Here is an 18,231-nt window from a genome sequence, read left to right on the forward strand (position 1 = left end):
TTGTATCGTACTGGCCTTAACCTTAAATAACATGATTAAACATCACAAGCATAAGGCACACTAGTTGGAACCATTCAAACAACAGAGCAATAATTTATTATTTACAGCAGTACTTTGATGGTGATACACAAGAAAAAATATCAGCATTGCAGCAAATAGTAGGGTTAACTTTTCTCTGAGACTTTTAAAAATATTTGCAATACAGAGAATTAAGCAGATTAAAGTTAGTGTGCTGGAAAACACATACAAGACATGGCAACAAGATGTGCCATGGTCACAAATGCCCATACAAAAATGTTTATTGAATCCAGCTGTAGCGTATAAATAAAGCATCATCTGGAGGTATAGATCCAAATCTTTTGCACCCTAAAAAGGGCTTTAAAAGCATATGGAATATTTGGAACAACGGTAAAAGGAATGCAGGGAGCAGCTTTCTCATCATATTTTAGACATTCATTTCAGAAGAACATTTCAAGCATTATACGATTCGAATACCTGATATGCATTACATACCATTTAGGAATCCACATTTTTGGGTTGGCTTAATGTATAAAGCATGGCACTGTTTTTCCTAGCAGTTTTTTGGACTAGTCTGCCACAGCTTGCCGTCACTGGGCTCCTGCGTCTTTGGCTGTCTGTCCAAGTTGGGGCTGATACCCCTGAGCATGGCGGAGGGCATCTTCGAAATCCCGTTCACAGTCAGCAATCCACCCTCAATGGGGCAAATGTAGTCAGCGGATTCGTCAGGTTTCCTCTTTCTGAGGTGACTAAACTGGGTGAACCCTACTTTCTTTGGCTGTAACACACACACAAAGGTCATATGCATTATACTAGATATTATAAATGTATTTTTTTTTCTATAATTCTGATTTGACAATCTAAAACAATCCAATAAGAAACACAATGGATAACCCAGCCACCCACCCACTCCCCACCTCTGACCCTTTGTAGAGTACCTTGACTTTAGATGTGGTCATGAGGGGCACATGGCCTGTAGCATTGCCATACTCTCTCTTTTCTTGCGTGGCCTGACTCCCTACCAGCGTAGAGAAGGCTGTGGCCAGATGTCGACGGAGTAATGTTTTCTGCGGGGGAATATTTAGGAGCAGGGCCAAAGTCTCTGCGCTGAAGCGAGGCTCCAGGATCTGCAGAGACACATTTTTACAGTCGTGGTTACGGCACCAAGTTTGGGCCCACACATCTGTGTCATAAGCATTAGTAAAGATGGAAATTACTCACAATTAGTCCACCGTGGACACCACTACCTCGTAGATTCGGTGCGTACTCTGCAAGATCAACAGCTCGAAGCCACTCCATTACACGGTGGTTTGACCACTGCACTACCTCTGAAGGGGATGGCTGTTTCTAAAACGTGAATTCCAGATACACGGGTACACTATAAAAACTTATGTAATATTTTAAAACAAGGCTACCATATTGTTAATGTCCAAGACACCTCTGAAAATTGCAACAATAAAGATTTGCCTAAAAAGGTTGACAGAAAGCAAGGAGATAGTCATAAATAATTAAGATAGAATTAGATCAAAAGACCTTGCCATCTCCGGATTGCTTGAATTAACGAGCACCAAGAAATTCTCACTAATTTAAAAAAATAAAATAAAATGCTTGTCTGAAGTATTGAAAATAAATTTGTATTTGTCGCCCTCTTGTGGGTAAATGTTGTAATGCTCTATGAAATTTGTCAGTATATTATGTAAGAAATGAAAACAATTGTCATAACCCATTGAAACAAAGCAGTCCCAAGCCACAGTGCACACCTGCTTACCTCTTCCCCAGGCCTACGTCTGAGGCAGTGGGGGTTAAACTTGTTAGCATGGAGGACGTGTATGGCACATTTAATACTGAGATGATGGAGTTGACTGGTCACCTTTAAACTCAATAGGTCATTCTGGGGAAATGGAAAAGAGAATATGAATCTCACGTGCACATATGGATATGCTCCAAGACTTACCACTGTGAGGTACTGTATCATACGCCCGTCCACACGAGATTCATGGAAATGATCTTTATACTGAGGCAGACCAATGTCATCCAGCCACCCTAGAGGGTTTAGGTATCATATGAGTATATTTTTGAGTTGATATACATACATAGATGAAAGAGTCTTACGGGTGACCCAGATGTGATCCAATTCCGATGACTTCTCTGTGATTTTACTGGTGAACGCCTTCAATGCCAACTCCAACTTTTTCCTGTGAAGAGGGTGCTTCATACCCACCTCCTGAAGTTACAAAACACACTTGATCTCTGTTGTATTTCTTTGATTTGTGATTCATGTTCTAAGTTACAGCACACCCTGTTTAAACTAGCATTTCACATACACCCACATCTGTATGTATTTACAGGCCTAGACCCAGTAACAACCATTTTGGTTTTAGGATAATGCAAATGACCAACGTAGCTGTGAAAGAGCTCAAAAAAGTCAGACCGATAAGACTATCAGTTTTATTCAATCAATAATTTTCTGAACTGCATATCCTCACAAGGGTTGTGGGGGGTGCTGGAGCCTATCCCAGCTAAGTACGAGCACCTAGGAGCAATTTAGAGTGTTCAATCAGTCTACCCTGCATGTTTTGGGATGTGGGAGGGAACCCGAGTACCCAGAGAAAACCCACTGAAGCCCGGGACGAACATGCAAATTATAAGGAAAGAGGACCGACCTGGGATCGAACCCATGACCCTGAACTGTGAGGCCGATGTGCTAAGCACTCGATCGCCGAGCTGCCACTACTGATTTTAGTCAAGGGTAAAATCTGCATCAGGTTTATCGTGATAGTGTCTGTTTCAAATTGAAATGAACTTATTCCCATAGTGGCTGATTAAATTTTATTTTTGTGGTACTAGATATTTTTGTCTCACCTTTTCAAGATCCTGAGGGGTGGCAGAAAGTAGTGTCTGGCCACATTCAATCCATTGCCTTGCACAGCTGACATAGTGGCCAAGGCCATAGTCTTCTAACCAGCCACATACTTGGTCTTTGGTCCACTGGCTGAATGGAAGATTCATGTCACTACAGAAAAAAGGAGAAGATTAGCACATTATTTGTGTTGTGGATGCTGTTAAAATCAAACATGTTTGAAACCAATGGCTTTGCTTTCACCCTACCAGTATGTTAAAGACTAATACCGTGCAGATTGTGGTGATTCTGGAGTGCGCGTCAGTCTTGGTCCTGCTGTTGCACGAAACCCCCCTCTTCTAAAAGAACCAGTATCTGGATCACCTGCAGTGACACCTCCCGAATTGGTTCTTCGAAGTCTATATGGAAGAGATTGATACGTAAATTAGAGTAATGTGATTTTTATCTAGTATTCATAATTCCCAGAATGTGTTAATTCAGCAATTATATGAAATCAAAATGCAAGATGAACTATCTTTTGCCTTCACCAAAAGAAATTTGTTGTACAATGAAAATACAATTTTCTGTGGCCCTTGTCAGTCTTGGCCATAGAATCGTTATCATATCTGAATTATAAAGATGAATCATTGAGTTAATACTTAATTGTTTTGTCCTTACCTATTCAGTGGAATAGAAACTAACCATGATTCATTATTGGGCAACCCATATTCAATCCATTTCCCACACTCACTTGCCCCAAAGTCTCTTGAGGCTCCGATTGGTCTTCATGTATTCTGGTGATCCCACATTTCTTTGGCCTGGTGGGCTGTGTGTCCCAGTGCAGTTGTTTACTTTGTCAAACTTGGCTGGAAAAAGTTAGAAAACAAAAGACTATTGTTGTACAGCATCACCATATGAGACTTGATACTGTATTCAGGCTTGTTGAAAAGCACAGCCATACAATAATAAAGTAAATGTTTCGCTAACTTAAAAAGCTGTGCCGAAAAGCAATGACAGTTATTATTACATATCATTGCTCTCAACTCTATGTAGATGTGTATGTGTATATAGTATATGTATTACAGTATATATTATAGTTTGTTTTATTTTTAATATCATCAGAGTTGGTAATAATAGTCAGTAGTGGGTGGAGTTGGTTTGTGTGCAACCATCACAGAAAAGGAAAGGGTGTGTTTGGTTGGGGGGTGCAAAAAAATAACATCCATATCCTGATTCTCGTGTGACGTCCCTGCAATTACTCATGATCAAAAGTAAAGAAGTCGTTCTGGTTACGAGGGAGTGGCTTGCTCCAAATATAAGTTGTTTCTGGTAATATAATATGTTGGATTGTTAATATCTGTATATTTACTTTGGCTGGAGTCTCCATCTTCACTATCCTCTTGAGACCGTTCACTTTGGAGCTCAGTGTTGCTCTCTGTGGGGGAGGAACGAAGGGGCAGCTCTGGACTCCTAGTTTCCCTCTGGTTTAGGACCACACAGATACAAGAAAAATTTGTCACTAAGGTCTAGAAAATAAAAATCTCCTTGATCAGCATTAAGGACAGGTACACTTTTACTGGTACAGAAACTAGCATTCTGAATCTAAGCATTTCCTGAATGGTTCTGCATGCTTTTGAAATATGAACTCTAACAATTCAGTGATCTTAAGCAGTATGTAGTACCATATGAACCATTCATTACCTTTGGTGTCTGACCACTTGTTAAGTCAGTCATGCTACTGGATGATGTCTGCGTCTCTGGCCTGGACCGATATCAGCAGGTTTATGAGAGGAAAACACATTCTGCCATAGATTTATTGTCATCAAGGTGATTTGGCGTGAAATACCTGCAATCACTTTCCTTCTGAGACAAAAATGATGTTTGATGTGAGGAGGCACTATTGGTGGAAACCTGAATACAAATAAATAAATAAAAATAAATGTAAAAAAATCAGATGAATTACCATTTCAGTTAGTAGGTGTTACAAATGAAGGCGTAATAATTAAGCAATTTAGTTTATACACACATCAGACTTAAGATCCACAGATTTTGCACTGGCAGAATCAGCATTCTTTCTCGCATTTCTCTCCTCTTCCTCACTACTACTTGAAGTTGTCCTACCGTTCAACAGTGAACGGCCACCTGGTGGCGCTACTGTAAGAGAAGGAAGGGAGAATTGTGCATGTGCATAGATATTTTTCTTTACATGCAATGGTTGTCTCGGATCATGCTGCTAGAAAAAAAATAGAGTATGACGGGGAAGATGCAGGTGAGGAATGTTTGCTCACCTTGTCTTGCATTGTGTGTCTGATCTCGGAATTGCTTGCACTGGTTTAACAGCAGAGTGAGTTCTTCAATGCGCCGGTCCTCCGGAAATAGAATCGAGAGAGTGTTCAAGGTCAGCAAAACCCATTAAGATTTTTATCTAAGCTTAAGAAACCCACAGATGCTGTTTCCTGTTGCTTCTGACCACTAGACCACACCAATATCCCTCTCGCCATATGTTTTTCATGAAAACAGCATCTGCGGAGGGGATTGACTTCGGCTCGACTTGAAAACCTAGTTGCGGTGACCAGCTGCAGCTTTTTTTTCTTTATTTTGTATTTTTTGAAGTGATGCCCAAGCTTACTCCCAAATTAGGCCTGGCAGATCGGGGCCTACTTAAGTGTGGCTTTGCCTGAAATGGTTGGCCTCGGGGCGTGTACGAGTGTTTTCACCAGAGCTCCCACATGTGTACACACGCCTGCAAGTCTTTAAAGTCTCCATGAGGGAGAATACAAAAGCAAAGCTGTGCTATAATTGGATGGAGGGTGGTGCCTATGAGCGATGACGACATCTTGAAAGTGCAAGTTATCGTGTTCGTGGTGATGCCTCGAATATAGCATGTGCCCAAACTGGCTGCTATCTATTTAATTACAGAGATGCTCTTACCTTTTCATCATTAGCAGCTTCCAAGGATTTAATGTTGCTTCTAAGTCTTTGCAGTTCCTGGTCTATAATTAAAAGAAATAGAGTACATTTTGAATCATTGAAAGCCTAAAGCCAATTACTTTTTTCTTTTTTTGTTTCCTTTTTACAAATTTAACTAATGATGAGTCAACCAGTTTTTGTTCCGATTTTTCACAAACGTTTTCACCATTTCAAAAGGTTCGACCTTTGTATTGTTTGAACATTTTCACATTACAATGCATAATTCTATATTTTCTTTCAAGTCATTGATGGCAGTTTTCACGCATGTCATTATAATTTCAACCACCAGGCCAAGTAGCAATTTTGGGCCAAGTCGATTGACCATCCTAGTATTCAAGATTGGGTGGATTCAGGGTTGTTTTTTTAATATTTTTAATATAAATATAAATATTGCGGCCAATTTGAGTGATCGAAATTATTCTATGTGCCTCCTACAGGAATGACAGGTTTAACTATAATAAACCCAAACTACTCTGTAATTCCAATTCTATGTATGACTCACCACCAGCTGGTAATATATATATATTTAATATTGGTAGGCAGGATTTCTTCCTCACCTTTTTCAGCGCTCCCAGTGGCTAGAGGAAGACTTGCTGGAAGCTGAGTATGCAAGCTTTCGATCTCAGTGTTCTTATTAAGGAGAAGCTGCTGAAGGCTGCTGATTTCCACCTTTGAGTACAGCAGACGTACCATTACTGTTTACCTCAATTAGAAACTAAGAACTCATGCAGTTCTTTAATGTAACTCCCACACAATAATTTTTCAATTTAAAGATCAATGTAAGCAGGGAGAATGGTGACTTAAAAAATTGTCCATCTATACTTGTAAAGTAATAATAAGAATTTATTCTAGATGTACTCATTAAAAATAAAGTCATTTCTATTTGGAAGTTTGGGCTTTATGATGTTAAGGCCATAAAACACATCATGAAAGAAGGAAAGGAAAATATCATGTTTGGGGGAAAAAATCTAGAAGTGTCTTGAGAGTGGGAGTGATGGAAAAGTATAAAGTACAAGTTATATAGCTTTGGCAAATTACAGAAAGTCATAATATCTTCATTTTCTTTTTACTCCATATTTAAAGGAAAAAACAGTAATCATTATGCACATAAAATGAGACTGACTCACATTGTCTGGCACATCCAAAAGCATTGAAGCAAGTAGAGTGGACAGTTAGCAATGGAATCTGGACACTGATTCACTATAAATTCAGATTTTTACCTTGTTGGCTTTGAGTCTTTTCTCGTACTCTAATTTCTCATCTTCCAAGTGTTGTACTTTTTCTTTGAGAATCTTGAGCTCCCGCATCAAACCCTGCAGCATAAAATTTATAGTATTCGTCAGACGGATGACATGGTCGATACCACTTTAAGCAATCAATCCATATTCCAAAAAGAATGCCATCTTTTTGGTTGACACACTGTGTACATGCGTGTACGTCTCAGAAGAGCAATGACTGTCTTAAACACACAACAATGAATTGTGTGACCAATAATGGATATTGCTGTTGTTTGATGTCTACTGTATGTTTCATTCAGTGTAAACTCAAGGTTATACACGCAAAAGAAAGACAAAGCATGCCGTGCACAACGTCACAAGCCATGCATCAGACTATGCATACGCTGTCTCCTCCATTGTGTCGCAGCTGCTTTGCATCTGAGCTATTCTTATCAAGCCCATGTGCAGCCTCCTGCTCTAGTCTGAGCTTCACCTCTGCGGCCGAGTTACACGAGGGGTCGACCTGCGAGTCCTCGGGGGATGTGGAGTGGGTGGGGCGTGGCTTTGGTGAGCTGCCGTCAGCTGGGTTCTCAGAAGCTTTTTTCTCCTGGATCTTGCTATTGATCTCCTTCTGAAACCTACACATCTGCTCCTGCAGCTCACTAATGAAATTCACAACGCTCTGCCGGGTGCAATGTGGGAGGGAGAAAAATTGAAAAAGTCTTTTAGAGGGGGAAAAAGTGCAGTAAAGGGGATGATTTTATCTGTGTTCAGGCTTATGCTTAGGGTTTAGTGACATGTTGTCTCAAGAGAGGCCTAATATCGGGGTACAATATTTGATGACTATCTTGCATTTTTCTTTGAAACCACTTGTTTTTCTCACCTTTATCATTTACACATGAACATTGTCTTAATCCAATGGCTAATGTCCGATTTGTTCAGAATGGGCAGTCATGATTTTTTAACAAATCAACTTTAACACTTAACTGCAAGTGTGAAAACAAGTTAGTCAGCAACTGTAAAGCAATTAACAATTGAAAATGGAATTTTGTTTTTACAAATATGTTGTTCAGAGAATTCAATTGACCAGCTTGGAATAGTTTACATTCGTAATCACTACAAGTTTTTAAAAAAAATGGTGCCAATGTTCCGTCAGAGTCTTTGTAAACAACGTCCAAGTTATGCTGAGACTGTTGACCGAGGAAGACTCACATGGGGTCCATTGCAGAGGATATGACAGATGATATGAAGCCCCTCCATAGCTAAATTTAAACCCTCAGCTTACTGGTTGAAAGGGGCAGGGGCTTCAACATGCCATGTGTGTTTGTGTAGTAAAAAACACAAGACCCCTGTTAAATGTTCAAAGAATTTCATTTTTTTCCTCCCTTCTTTTTAAATCCAAACAGATGTTGCAAGGAAATGTGCAACGTACGAAAGTGCTTTGGAAAAAAAGGCTGCCGTCTGCCGTCATGATCAACTCTGTGAATTTTTCTTTACTCCCTTGTCAAACAAACGTTTATTCACATGCATTTGAACAATTTCGCCCCCTTCTCGACACACACGATCACTACCCAAGAGCTGCCTAGATTTTTCCTAATGACTCTTAATCTTTGCCAACCTGCAGGAACAAAACCTTGTAGCCTGTGAAGTCTCACATGTGTTTCTCTGTCAATCTAGTCAGCACTACTATGCTTGAACTTTTTTTCAACTGAGGACACAAAGGCTCTTTGACTGGCTATGTTTTGACAGTAACATTACAGCAATCTGTCAGGCTCCAACTGTACTTCTCCTCGTTTTCATAACAACCACTAAAATGGCCAGGTGATCCATCAGATTTTTGACAACAGTCTTCAACAAATGTAGAGTTGAATTAGAAATGCGAACAAAAATTAAACCGGTAGGTTACTTTTATTCCTTAAACTGAACAGTAACACGTGTTTTTTTGTGACCATTCCTCTTTACATCTGTCCAAAGAGTGTTTATGGACTTCAATAAAATCAGCAGCTGAGTTCAAGACCACTATATGGGACAGGTTTCCGTGTGTTGCCTTTTCATTTTTGGCAGACTTTACTCAAATTTCCAAATGTTCTCCAGACAGAAGTGTCCCAGGGGATTCAAGCTAAACTCACTCCTTCCTCGAAAATACGGCTCAATGAAAATAGAGTATAGAGTTCTTTGTTTAAGAGTTGGACTCACTTTTACTTGCAAAAAAACCCCCGGTCCAATCAAAAAGTTTCCAAAACTCTATGACCTCTTTCAGAATGAAAACTAAATAAAAAAAAACAGCATTCGTGTACCTTTTATTATGGACACTGTCTTAACATATGGTTTACATCCAAAAGCCCTACCTCTGCTTTGTGTTGCCTCTCTCCTCCATTGGCATGTTTCTCCTCCATGTCAGTCAGCTTCAGCTTCAGGTAGGACACCTCCCCCTTAAGATTCAGCTTCTGTTTTTCCAGTGTTGTCCTATGTAGGAGCTCCTGTCATACAGCAAAAAAACATAGAAACATTAAATGCACACAGTGGTATGCGACACTTACTTAACAAAGGCGACATTAGGTATGAGGCTGTACAGCAAGCCACACGGTCTGTAATAACAGTCTCCTTGGACAAACCCACTGGTTTCAGGGGGCTAAATATACACAACTCATGACCACTATTTATAATGCCTATTTCACTGCTCACTCTGACAGCACTGGAGGTTTAGTGGGAAGTATATAGTGTAGGGGAAAATGGGGCTTGGACACGCAATGTTCTGAAATAGAAGCATAATAAGAATCATATGTGAAATTAGCCTGTAAGTTTGAGTTTTGGCCAATCAAAGCTCAAGCTGTGATTGACTGTATAGGTAATTTTCCACCTTGAGACTTCCATAAAACCAAGCGGGCAGAAAGAGCTAATTTGCTTCATTTCTAGCAGGTGCTAAAATCATTCAACTCCAAAAAAATCTGCCTAAGAAGCAGGACGGCATTTTTGGAACAATGACTTTGGAAAATATCTGTCCTTACTTTACGGAATCATGTGGAAAATATTAGAGCTTTGTCACTGAGAAAAGATTTACGGCTCAGGTCCAAAGCCTCATAATGACCATGTCTCAAGCAAACCGGCCCTGACTGCCCTTTCATATGCTGCACCCATAAAGCACTGCATTTAACAATGAGACCTGTACAGGGAAATTGTCTTGTCATGGTGCAATCATTGTTTGAATACTGAAGTTCAAGAGGAACATTCAAATAGGACACATATATTTTATATTGCATTACCTTGTATTGTAATGCCTGCCTACAGCAAAGCAAAAGTTGTTTCCCGCATGGCAGTGAATAGTTCCCAAGTTTTAAATGTCATATGTCCTTTTCCATGGTGAGTTTAATGGAGTAGTAAGTTTCAGGTCAAGAGCAAATAACTGCAAGTGGAAGATTCTTTCTGTTCCAGAAGTACAACCTTTAACAAATCTCTCGTCCATACCGCCACCTTTTTCAGCTTTTCTTTCCTTCTTAAGCCATTAGTCAGTCTTGCCTTTTCCCCCCCTCTTCTTCTTTATAAATGAGCGAGAAAGCATGAACAGAAATCTGGTTAAAGGTTAGGGGGTGTGGCCTTTTAGCTCTAATCACCTGCCCAGACAGACCAGTCGAGTTCATCATAAACCAGGCTGAAACACCCTCCTGGAATGAGTCTGGGCATCCAAAATATTTTGTTCCAAGTTTCCAAGGTAATGTGTGGCTCAATAGGGTGGAATTTAGAAAGGAATGTCTTCCCAGGAAGCAAAATATATTAGCCGAGACTGACTCTGCAGCAGGAATCTGTTGCGAAAGACTGATGGGATGGGAAATTTATACTATAACATTTTTTAGACTGATTAAAGTTTTTTTTAATTTTTCTTTTTCTTAAGAAAATTCTTCAAAGTGGAGAAAGCAAATGTAAAAATTCACCTGATGCAGCATCTCTTCCGTTGCGTTGAGTTTTAGCCGATGCTCTACCACGGAACTCTGTAAGTCACTGATTTTTACCTCTTGAGCTTCAACCTGATCTGTCAGCACACCCACCTGTTCATGTATGAAAAAAACAAATGTTTTTAGTTCGCAAAAGGACAACTTTGTGGATCACCAATTTTTTAAATGTATTTTAGCTTCTTTCATATGCTTACACAGCTCAGGTTTCATCCTAGCAGGGTTTCATGAGAATGTCCAGGGGATGAGCATCTTTCTCAGCTCTCTCATTCCATCTTACCTCCACACTAGTGGGGCTTCATTAGCAGACCTTTTATACGGTGCGATACAACTCATGTTTTTGTTGCAAATATTTATAAAGTTATCTAAAAAAATTCTCACATGATAACCATTCATAAATTTCACATTGCTGCATGTCAACTAGCTATAAACAATGAGTGTTTGTGCTGGAATGTCACCCTCTACATTTCATTGAATGACAAAAATTCTCTCACCCCATGCACAGCAAGATTCAGTACCCCAAGCATTATTAAAATTGTTTATGAAAGTTTAATGTATGTAAAACTGAAGAGACTGCTACAAAAGCATGTTTTTTTAGTTTTTTTTTTAAATTGATCTACTGTTTTCTACGCACAAAATATTGTTGTTTTGAATCATGCTGTAACATTCAATTGGGGCTGGTTCCCCCGCGGACTTTTATTTGATTGTATTTAAGAACTACATAAACAAAACAATCCAGCCACTTTTCTCACACCTCATTTTTACAGTGCATGTTTGTGCACTCGTCTTAACGTGTCTCAGGTATGTACTTAATCAAAAGTCCTTGAAAAGCCATGTCGCAATCTTTGCACAACACTAGAGTAGTAATCACTAATGCTATATAATAGAACTTTGTTACAGCCAGTGGATTATGCAACATTTATAGGACAACACTCTGATGTACCTCTGCCCTTTGACCTGTTTTGAGCAGACTATTTCAAGGGTAGTTTCACTATAACTGCAGTAAAACTAGTAGTCATTCTTTTGAAGCATAAATGATTTTGTCTTACCTGCAAAATGAGAGATTCTTTGTCTCCTTCCAGACGTGATAAACGCTCCTGATAGGACTCACTGTTGTCTGATGACTGGTGGTTTACCTAAAGAATATACAGGTCAACTATTAAGCATACTTGTGGCACTGCGGATTCCTGACACAGAACAGTTCCCCAATAGGTCAAATCTGGAATTCTTCACGGCTGTAGAAACTCTCAGTGAAAATATATTCTAAGCACCCCACAATGCCTCTACTTCTGAGAGGTTTATTGGTCCTTATCCTGTATTCAAAATATACAATACCTTTTCTTCCATCTGATTAGTATGGACTTGAATAAAGCTTTGTTTCTTCGTGCATGTTTAGAGATATTTTGAGCCATTATTGAGCTAGGAAGCCATTATTGCAGTCCAATGAGGTACATTTACTGGGAAATCTGCACAAAACCACATTCTTGGAAACACCACATAGATCAGCCTGCGCCAAGAATCCTAAGTCATTTGTAAAAAAAAAAATTAACCCCAAAATGGTCTTTTCCCCCCCAAAAATTCCAACACTAACTTGCATAAGATTAGTAGGTATCACGTGCAAAGCTTTTGGGAGCCACAATTCTCATTAAAGGTTACTTTTAAATTATTATACTCCTTACATTGAAGTCTTATGCACTCCTTAAAAAAACCTTCTTATGTAACTCAACAAAAGCAGCTTTTTAACAAGAATTAACTGTCTTATTCGATGCATTCATAGTACAAGTTTACAGCTTCAAAATGATTCAGATGCTGTGTTACTTTTCAGCATTTTTGTCATTTTATATAGCAATATCTGCTTCATTTGATATTTACCATTAAGGAGATGTGTAGAAGTACAAAATCAGTCACATTTCACATAACCCAACAGTTCAATTGTTTTGAACTGTTCCTGCCGAATTTTGGCGACTTGCCAGATGAACTGTCAGCTGTTACAAAACTGCAACTGTTTGTTTACATTTAAGGCCAAACTTGCAGCAAGACAAGGGATGTGAGGCACGCACGCTGTGATTGCGAGAATTCCAGCATTTGTTATCTAGGCATAACACATTGGAAATGCTGTCTACCAAAGGCCAAGAGGAAGGGAGTTCTTCTCTTCTATTTTAATTAAATATTTTGGATCATCACATGATGCCAAGCCTTCCTCTTTTTAGGAATTGCAAAGAGTGTCTTAGAATGGTTTATATTGAACCTGGGGCTCAGTATATAATTAGAAAACATTAAAAGTCACATTTAGGTGAAGTGTATTTTTATGAAAGGGTTTCTCTTGTGACTGTAAATAAATGTAAACAGAGACCATTGTTTATTTAAAAGGTTCTCCTTTGTTTCTTACTGTTTTTGCATCATTATAACCTAATGGATGTAGCTCAATGACTGATGACTCCCTAATGGCATCATGATGGGGCTCTGTGTTGACTTTAAAACATCTAGAGTTGCTGGAAATGTTTGAAACTCACATGCACATAAATTATTTTTGTTTGTGTTGGTGGATGTGAATGTGAGAAACATTGCAACAAATGAGAGGAAAAAGGGGGACACAGTAGTGCAAGAGTGGGACATGCATGTTGATAGGGTCTTACCTTTCTAAGCCATGCAAAGTGTTTGTGGAAGTCAATCTCATGCTCCATTCTGCAGGCCCATTGTAGTAATCCTGGCTCTCAATGTTGGATTGTACTGAGAGAATTTAAGTTTGATTGCTGCCAGGAAGGATAACAATAGTCCAGCGTCGTCAGTCAGTCCCAGCGATAAATCCTGACACTTGTAGACGTGTGTGCTCCTCTTGCAGCCCGTCCACAAATCTTGCTGCACAGAGAGGGCCCTTGGTGGTTTTTCAGTGTGGAGCGAGTTTTTGCGCCGAGCTGAATTACTCAAATGATGCCAATTGGCCCGACCCCTTTTCCTGTTCCTACCTCTTTTCTACCTCCTCTGAGTTGTTTTGTCTTCCTCAAAATGACTCCAACTGCCTCTTTATGCACAATCCCGCCACTTTTACTGCTGTCATCTACCGCTGTTCTTGCTGTTGTTCGTACTCTCTGCCACTCTGGCCAATGGACCTCTTGGTCTTAGACTTAAACTAAACTGCAGCACATGCTCCTCAGATGTGGTGGTGAGCAGAGGCTTCATAAAGAAAGAGGAGGAGGAAGGCGCAAGCTTTGGAAGTGTAGAGTTCATAGCGGTTCAAAGGAGAAAATATGGTAACAACTGTGAAGCGAAGCCAATTGTTGGAGAACAGCAATTGCCGCAGGAAGTTAAGGCAAGAAAATTGAGGTATAAAGATGTGGGGACGGAAGGCAGAGTGGGGGAAAATGGCATTGCTTGCATTTGAACAGGAACTCTGGTTCTCATTAAGGCCATCATTCATCTAACTCCCTCAGGACATGCTATTCCAGATGTTACTAATCAGAATTACAATATGAGACTTAAAGCTTACAATTGTAGTAGTAGTAGTCTGTGGTGGTCATGATTTCATTGGATATCTATCTATTTGCTTCTGTCCTAGATGGTGCACAATGTGTCATAAGCTCATGTAAATACTACTCCCATTCGTCTTGTCGTGCTCGTATGGTCTGTGCCTTCTCTGGGTGATTTGTTATTTGGATTCTTTGAACGTCACCTTCAAACATTACACTGAGTAACGTGGTTTGTCAGGCCTGCAATCAGAGTTAATTAAGCCAGTTGTTTCTATAGTGTAGTGGTTATCACGTTCGCCTCACACGCGAAAGGCCCCCATTTCGAAACTGGGTGGAAACAAAATGCCCTTTGGGTTTTGTTATTTGAATTGTTCTTCAAGCAGTAACTGGGTCGGGTAACGGGCGGGCCTGCTAACAAACTTGGTTGAAAGAGCTGTTTCCAAAGTGTAGTGGTTATCACGTTTGCCTAACACGCAAAAGTTCTCCATTTTGAAACTGGATGGAAACATAGCGCATTTGTTTTTAGGATTTTTATAAGTCATCTTAAAAAAGTATAATGGGTAACTTAGTGTGTAAGGCCTACTACCAGAATTGGATAAGCCAGTTGTTTCCATGGTGTAGTGGTTATCACATTCGCTTGACACGCGAAAGGTCCCCAGCTCGAAACTGGGTGGAAACAAACCCCACGTCGTAAATTTTTATTTGAATTGTTTAAACATCACCGTCAAACAGTACACTGCATCAGGTAAATTAATTGGGCCGGCTACCAGAGCTCATTGAGCGAGTTGTTTCCTTAGTGTGGCGCCCTTGGTGTTCGGTGGAGCCTCTGCCATGGAGTTTAAGACACATCGACTCATTCACGATAACATGTCCCGCTTGACCATTGCTGGCTGCATATGATCACATGCCATTTCTTGGCAAAACAGTGATGCAAGGAATTTGTATATCTTGAATTTGAAAAAAATCAAATTTTATTTCACACTATAGTAGGTTTTGGTCAATGCGCACATGAAACTGGTGGGGGTTCGGTAGTTCCAAACCGGTCCTCGAGGGCCACTGTGGGTGCAGGTTTTCCTTCCAACCGATATAGCAGAGACAGTTTAACCAATGAGATTTCTGCAGAAAACAAGAAGCTATGTACTGCAATCCTCTGATTGCACTTGTAGGACACCAGATTGGTGAAAAGGTGCCCTCTCATTGGGTTGGAATGAAAACCCGCAACCACTGCTGCCCTTTGTGGAATAGTTTGCTCACCCCTGGTATAGATCAATATAGTAATATACTTGATGTATTTATTTATGTCCACAATTCTCGTGTTTATTTATCCACCAGTAGACAGTTTGCAAGCTTACCTATAATGTTTTGACCATTATTAAGGGAGACCGGCTCGGCGGATGAGTTGTTACCTCGTTGGCCTCACATTTGGGGTCCTGGGTTCAAATTCAGGTTGGTCCATCTGTGAGGAGTTTGCATGTTCTTCCCGGGCATGCATGGGTTTTCTCTGTGTACTCCGGTTTCCTCCCACATTCCAAAGACATGCATGGTAGGCTAAATTGCCCCTAGGTATGAGTGTGAGCGTGAATGGTTGTTTGTCTCCTTGTGCCCTGCGATTGGCTGGCCAACCATTCAGGGTGCCCCCCGCCTCTGGCCCCAAGTCAGCTGGGATGGTCTCCAGCACCCCCCACGACCTTAGTGAGGATAAAGCGGTTCAGAAAATGAGACCATTATTAAGGGCAGTTCCTGTTATTTCCTATTGGAGGCATTATTGCACTGCAGCTTGATTTTTACAAACAGTAAACAACATCACAGTTTGGAGTGCTGTCAACTTCAACCCGGTCATACGCCCTCAAATCAGACGTTTAATTTGCGTGCCTCTATAATAACAGCTTGAGAGTTTAAATTGCTTTCACTTCTCTGATACCTAAATTAAGTAAAACACCGGAAAGAAGAAGATTGCAACCCTTTGAATTTTAACTGACAATCTGCCGTCAGGCGTGTTAAGGTCACATAAGTATCCAAATAGCATGGCTGCTGCCAAATATTCATGGAAGTGTGTCTTTTGGTTATGAGGGAATTAAAACTAACAGGCAGCAATGTCAAAAATGTATCACCTCTTTGAGAAAACAGGGCAAAGGGACCATCTACGTTCATGCACAGTGAAAGACTAAGAGGCCACGGTATTAGGTTCACTAGAACAATCTAATGAGCAAAAGTATCTTAACACAAACAGGATCATGTAAGATTCATATCATTTCATGGTTGTACTTTCTGTGGTATTGAAAGTATTGAGAGCTGTTTTTGATAATTTCAGTAAACTTAATTCAGTTACACTTGAGAGACAACATTTTAGGAACTGCTCAGCAGGATATAATTTAGCAAATTACAAAAGATTCTAAATTATCTGTAACATGAACACAACACTAATAATCCATGGATGCAAAATATCTGATACACATAAAATGTATAAAAGGTAGTATAGTAGGTCTAAGTAACAGTTCAGCTGATTATTTAATAGTTAATTAAACTTGAATTCAATTTTATTTTCAAAGATTACTTCTTCCATATTTAACAGAGCAGTTCTAAATGACTAAAATAGTTATTTGATGTGTGCCAAAGTAAATAAACAGTTGTAAGATTAGAAAACTTGGAATGGAAATTCTTACCTTAAAAATAACATCCATTTGCTTTAAGGTAGACTCCAAAATGTTGCATGAAATTGAGGCCATTGTAACTGGCTGTCAGTTGGATTGGCCCAAGGAGATCCACATGTATTTTTGTTTTAAGGGGTCATTGTGTTCTGGAGGAAGCTGTTCTCCTCAGAAAACTTCACTCGGAGTTCCAGAAGCTGTCAAAGCATCTGGCTAACGTCCCACTTGAAATAACACCCTGACTCCAACTTTGGCTTTAAACACACCTCTCATTTGTGGCACAAAATTTAAACCCATTGTCATTGCATTCATTCAAATAGAAAAACTATTTTCATAGTTAGAACTCAAAAGTTATTTTTCCCTTACCGTTTGCATTTAATTATGCTGATTTATGACTCATAACTTAGACGTACAATGAACAATGCAACAAAAAGGTACCTGGATGAACATTTATGTTTAAGTCTTCATGGTCAAATATGTAGAAACCTTGTGGTTGTTTTTGTTTCTTGTCTTCAATGTTGCTGAAGTACCATGTTTGTCGGCCTAAACGTTTTTTTTTTAATTTTATCTGAAACCAAGAACATACGTATGTTAAAATAACAATAGTAAAATTGAGAACAACAGGCTAAATAGGCATCTAACAAAGACAGAAAACACGTCCAAAGCACACAAACACAGTGTGTAAAATCCAAAGACAAGGGTTGACGACATTAACGAACACCTGGATCACCTGAGCCAGAAAGGACACAGCAGGTGAAACTCATTTAAAATCAACAAACAACAAATCCAGCAAAATATGACAATAAAGAGTTACTACTGTTATTATAAATATAGTTTTATAGACAATCATACACTTATATCAAGCAAATAGTTGTGTGCACGTATGTATATATATATATATATATATATATATATATATATATATATATATATATACGTATATACATACGTGCACACAACTATTTGCTTGATATAAGTATATGATTGTCTATAAAACTATATTTATAATAACAGTAGTAACTCTTTATTGTCATATATATTTAAACTGAAGGTTTTATCAGATTATTGCCTGACCTTAGAATGGAATTGTGGGTTCAGAAGTACAAATGTATAAATTATTTTCAT

General features: G+C 39.3%; 1 protein-coding gene and 2 non-coding genes across 6 annotated transcripts; 2 read left to right on the top strand and 1 right to left on the bottom strand.

The window, feature by feature from the left end:
- Positions 1–64: 64 nt before the first annotated feature.
- ppfibp2a (PPFIA binding protein 2a) lies at positions 65–17,820 on the bottom strand. 4 transcript variants are annotated; one of them, XM_077593939.1, is made up of 21 exons: positions 17,545–17,820; positions 12,041–12,127; positions 10,974–11,087; positions 9,393–9,524; positions 7,048–7,140; positions 6,385–6,496; positions 5,789–5,850; positions 5,146–5,224; positions 4,884–5,011; positions 4,704–4,768; positions 4,559–4,619; positions 4,227–4,338; positions 3,609–3,723; positions 3,148–3,276; positions 2,881–3,031; positions 2,131–2,242; positions 1,973–2,061; positions 1,787–1,909; positions 1,240–1,365; positions 957–1,145; positions 65–796 (listed from the first exon to the last, which is right to left on the bottom strand). In XM_077593939.1, the coding sequence occupies exons 1-21, from the start codon at positions 17,554–17,556 to the stop codon at positions 572–574; spliced, it is 2,316 nt and encodes a 771-aa protein (XP_077450065.1). In that variant the 5' UTR covers positions 17,557–17,820; the 3' UTR covers positions 65–571. The 4 variants fall into 4 exon arrangements, with proteins under 4 accessions (XP_077450065.1, XP_077450049.1, XP_077450057.1 ...); XM_077593923.1 differs by lacking the exon at positions 17,545–17,820 and adding an exon at positions 17,122–17,523; XM_077593931.1 differs by lacking the exon at positions 17,545–17,820 and adding an exon at positions 13,628–14,207.
- On the top strand, positions 14,726–14,798 carry trnav-cac (transfer RNA valine (anticodon CAC)). The gene has a single exon. It is a non-coding gene; the product is annotated as a tRNA-Val (tRNA).
- Positions 15,065–15,137, top strand: trnav-gac (transfer RNA valine (anticodon GAC)). The gene has a single exon. It is a non-coding gene; the product is annotated as a tRNA-Val (tRNA).
- Positions 17,821–18,231: the final 411 nt, after the last annotated feature.

The sequence above is a fragment of the Stigmatopora argus genome, chromosome 2 (genome assembly GCF_051989625.1).
Source record: "Stigmatopora argus isolate UIUO_Sarg chromosome 2, RoL_Sarg_1.0, whole genome shotgun sequence".
Lineage (NCBI taxonomy): Eukaryota > Metazoa > Chordata > Actinopteri > Syngnathiformes > Syngnathidae > Stigmatopora > Stigmatopora argus.